Raw genomic sequence first — 3643 nt, 5'->3', positions numbered from 1 at the left:
ATACATACATACATACATACATACAACGCCTACATATTAATCTGAAAATATTCTTGTCTTGCATTTTGGGGAGGTGGGAAGGGGGGGGAACTGCTGGACTTACTTTCCTGCGGAGAGAAACAGCATTCTGGGATCTTAATGTCAGATTAAGGCTGCATCAACTGGAACGCCACGACTCCCAGATGCCTGGAGGACATTATTAAATACATGCAGAAAATGTCTATTCGTATCACATTAAGAATGGCAAAATCTGCTGGCAAGCTCCGAGAGGTTCAAGGAGATGCCTCCAAAACCATTTGGGAGTGTAAGCAGGCCAGATGCTTAAGTAACGAGACTACCAAGTGTCAGCAGTAGCAGTCACGTTGTGGAGTGAAATTTAAATGCCCGTTAAATCAAAGTTGGGTTTTCTCCCCTATCGGCCTTCGGGACTATAGCCTCAAGTGTCTGCTCAAAGGCACGTTGCCCAAACAAACAAACAAAAAAAGCTTTTGAATCTCCACCTCCAGATAGTCCTTATAACAGTTTGTTTAGTGACTGTTTGAAGTTACAACGGTTAGTAGAACGGTTAAGTAAATCTGGCTTTGCTTGTCAGAAGATCACAAAAGGGGATCGCAATGACGCCGGGACACTGCAACCGTCATAAATACGAGTCAGTTGCCAAGTGTATGAATTTTGATCACGTGACCACAGGGGTGCTGCAACGGTTGTTAAGTGTGAAAAAGGGTCGTAAGTCACGTTTTTTTTAGTGCTGCTGTAACCTGGGACACTAAATGAATAGTTGTAAGTCAAGAAGTTGTAAGTGCCTATAAGATGCATCTAAACTTGGACAGACATTAGAGGTTTTCCTGTCATCAAAATATCAAGCTTCTCTTACACCAGAGGTGGGAACTATGCCTCCCCCCCCACTTTGTAACTTGTGGACTTCAACTCCCAGAATTCCCAAGCCAGCGTGGAATTCTGGGAGTTGAAGTCCACAAGTCATAAAAGGGCCCTAGTTCCCCACCCCGGTCTTATATAGACAACGCCGTTTTCTCAATCTGACCTCCCAGGGCAATTTGGTTTGCAAAAGGTTTTGCGCCACCACGTTAAGGCTTTCCTGAATCCAAGTGCATCCGCCAAGCATAATATGGTTGAGACAAGAGGCTCGTTGTCACTCTATTAAGAACCATTTCAATTTCACCTCCAGCAATGCAGATATGTATTTACACCATGGCGGGCAGCCATCCAGGTTTTGCTGGCCAAATCAAAGACAGAGCGAGAGAGAGCGAGAGAGAAGAGGTAGGTTTTGAGACAGCATTTAATTACACACAAGCGAAGGCAGTACTGACGTTGAAGGGGGGAGGACGGGGGAAGGCGCAGTCAAACCGAGTATGAAAATAGCTCTGCGCCTTGACTGTTGGGTGTTTCATTTGTGGTGTTGTTTTTTTTAAAGCAAGGTTATTTACAGACAACTGACACAGGACACGTAAAGTAGAGCACAAAGGTAGTGTGTGAACGTGGAAGGCCATGAAATGGCTCGGTCCCCAATCTGGAGAGCCTTCCTTTACAGTCTCCCAGGCAAGAAGGATCTGGAGACGGAAGGAGGACGTGGTACACAGCCAAACCACGGAATCCACAAGACAGACAATCTCAGGCAATTCCCGGATAATTCCTTAACCAAAAAAGTTTTTAAGAGACCTCGGGGCTGAGCACCGGGCCCCTTCATTTCTCCCAACCCCTCCGAGGATGCTACAAGACACAACAACGGGACATTTCAAGTCCTAGTTTCCCGGAACGAGGGGTGGCCGAGGGAAGCCCGGCCTTTGAAAGCAGCCGAGAGAGCACCAATCTCAGCGGAGTCCTTTCGGAGAGCGCACCTAAGTCTCCGTCCCTCACCGGGAGTCCCGTTTCACAGGGAAGGCTGGATCAACTTAATTCTTTCCTGCACTGCTCGGACCCCAGGTATTACCACCCAGTTCGCATCTCCTCCCACATTAAAAATAAAGCCAAGATTTACAAATCCTTCTAAGGCAGCGGTACTGAAAAGATCTCCAGAAGGGGAGATTGTTTCGATTGTTTTTCTCCTTAGTTTCTCTGTTTCCCAGGGACACCCCGTTTGTTTTTCCTCCGAGGCCAACCTGCCCTGACAGCTGCCTCGCCTTCCTTAAGCAGGGGCTTCTGTCGGCAGAGTCCGTAAGTTAAAGAAAACATTAAAAATCCTTCAGAGAGCGTTCGAGGGTCTTTGAGAGGGAGCACCGGTTCTCCCGCGGTCCCAGAACGGCTGTCCAGACTAAGCTCACACGTAGACGGCCGTTTTGGAGATGATGGAACCATCGTGCTGGGATTCCATGTCGTCGTACTCGTAGCCGTGCGGGTCAGGGCTGAACCGCAGAATGGGGCCCAGCTGGTCGAATCGTTCCTCCTCGTCCTCCCGGTGCCGCGGGGCGTAGCCGTAGGGAGGGTGCCGCCGTTCTTCGCGCTCCTCCTCTCTGTAATCTTCCTCGTCCTCCTCGTCCTCGTCCTCTGGCTTTCTTCCTGTGGCGGGTTTCAGCGGCCGGTCGAGTTCGGTGAAGTCATGGTTTGGTGGCTGAGCGGTCCCGTTGCCAAAGGGTCGAGTCTTGGGGTCAAAGGAGCCTTTGGAAGTTCGGGGGTGCCGGCGGTGGAGGATGAAGAAGACTATGATCCCCAGAATTGCCAGGGCCAGGATCCCCCCCACGATACCCCCGGCCAGGGCTCCAACGTTGCGGCTCTGACTCTTCACCGGCTGGTCTGAGTAAAGAAAGGAAGACGAGGAAGTCACTCCGAGAAATGCGAGTGGTTAGTAATACCAGCACTGGGGAAGGGGCAGAGCCTCAACTGGGTCCGGGAAAGAGGAGACCGGGTGGTCCTCGGGACCCCACCATCCATCATCAGCGTCACCATCTCTCGCAGGGGGCCAAGAGGCCCCGGAACGTCCACAGAGAAACTAAGGTATCGGAGGGTCCAGAAAAGTACCGTTCGCCCCACGTGTGTGGTGCCCCAGCTATCCTTCTGCCCCCCCCCCAAGCCTCTCTGCACCCACAATGCCTCTGGCTCCTGGCCTATCTGAGCCCAAGGCTTTTTATCGCCGTGCCTTGAGCTAGTTAAACCTCACAATGCTTCCCGGCATCCTGCTGCGCAAAGCACCGCACACTGAATTTGTGATAGAAGAGGAAGAATTCAAATATATTCGGTTCCCCAGATTAGGTTAAAAAAAAAAAAAAGACACCGATTATTCTACCGCACACATTATGAGACTCTGGACGGGCTCCAAGCTGGATCGACTTAACATGCCGGCCCCCCTCCCCAGCAGCTAAGCGGCACCAAAATCTTAATTCATCTTCATGCCACACTCCATTAGCCCCCCCCCCCGCACACACACACACATACACATTGAAAAGGTTGCAAAAGCCCACAGCTCTTACCTCGGACGAGGATGATTTGCTGGGTCGAAACCTGCCCCACGCGATTGGTGGCTTGGCAGATGAAGGTGGTATTCACACTGTAATCCACTTTTTTCACGAGTAGGCGGTGACCTTGGACCTCGACGGACTTCGGAAGCGGTCCATTGGTCCTGGGAAACCAAGCAAGACCGATTAAGCCATAAAGAAGATTCATAGATCGGATGGATGGATGGATGGATGGA

The 3643-nt window shown here is 50.7% G+C and overlaps 1 protein-coding gene across 1 annotated transcript in view; it reads right to left on the bottom strand.

Annotated features, from left to right (window-relative positions):
- Positions 1-2239: 2239 nt before the first annotated feature.
- The window catches only part of LOC107297823 (nectin-1-like), a 9071-nt gene continuing 7667 nt past the window's right edge, over positions 2240-3643 (bottom strand). The window contains exons 5-6 of the mRNA XM_015827185.1: positions 3423-3571; positions 2240-2748 (exon numbers count right to left, since the gene is read on the bottom strand). Of these exons, the coding sequence (XP_015682671.1) occupies positions 2276-2748; positions 3423-3571 (622 nt within the window). The 3' untranslated portion in view covers positions 2240-2275. The remainder of the gene's footprint in view (positions 2749-3422; positions 3572-3643) is intronic.

Source organism: Protobothrops mucrosquamatus, unplaced genomic scaffold, assembly GCF_001527695.2.
Source record: "Protobothrops mucrosquamatus isolate PMUCROS unplaced genomic scaffold, P.Mucros_1.0 scaffold3549, whole genome shotgun sequence".
Classification (NCBI taxonomy): domain Eukaryota; kingdom Metazoa; phylum Chordata; class Lepidosauria; order Squamata; family Viperidae; genus Protobothrops; species Protobothrops mucrosquamatus.
The sequence above is the reverse complement of the archived record's forward strand: the minus strand, read 5'-3'. Positions and strand labels throughout refer to the sequence as shown.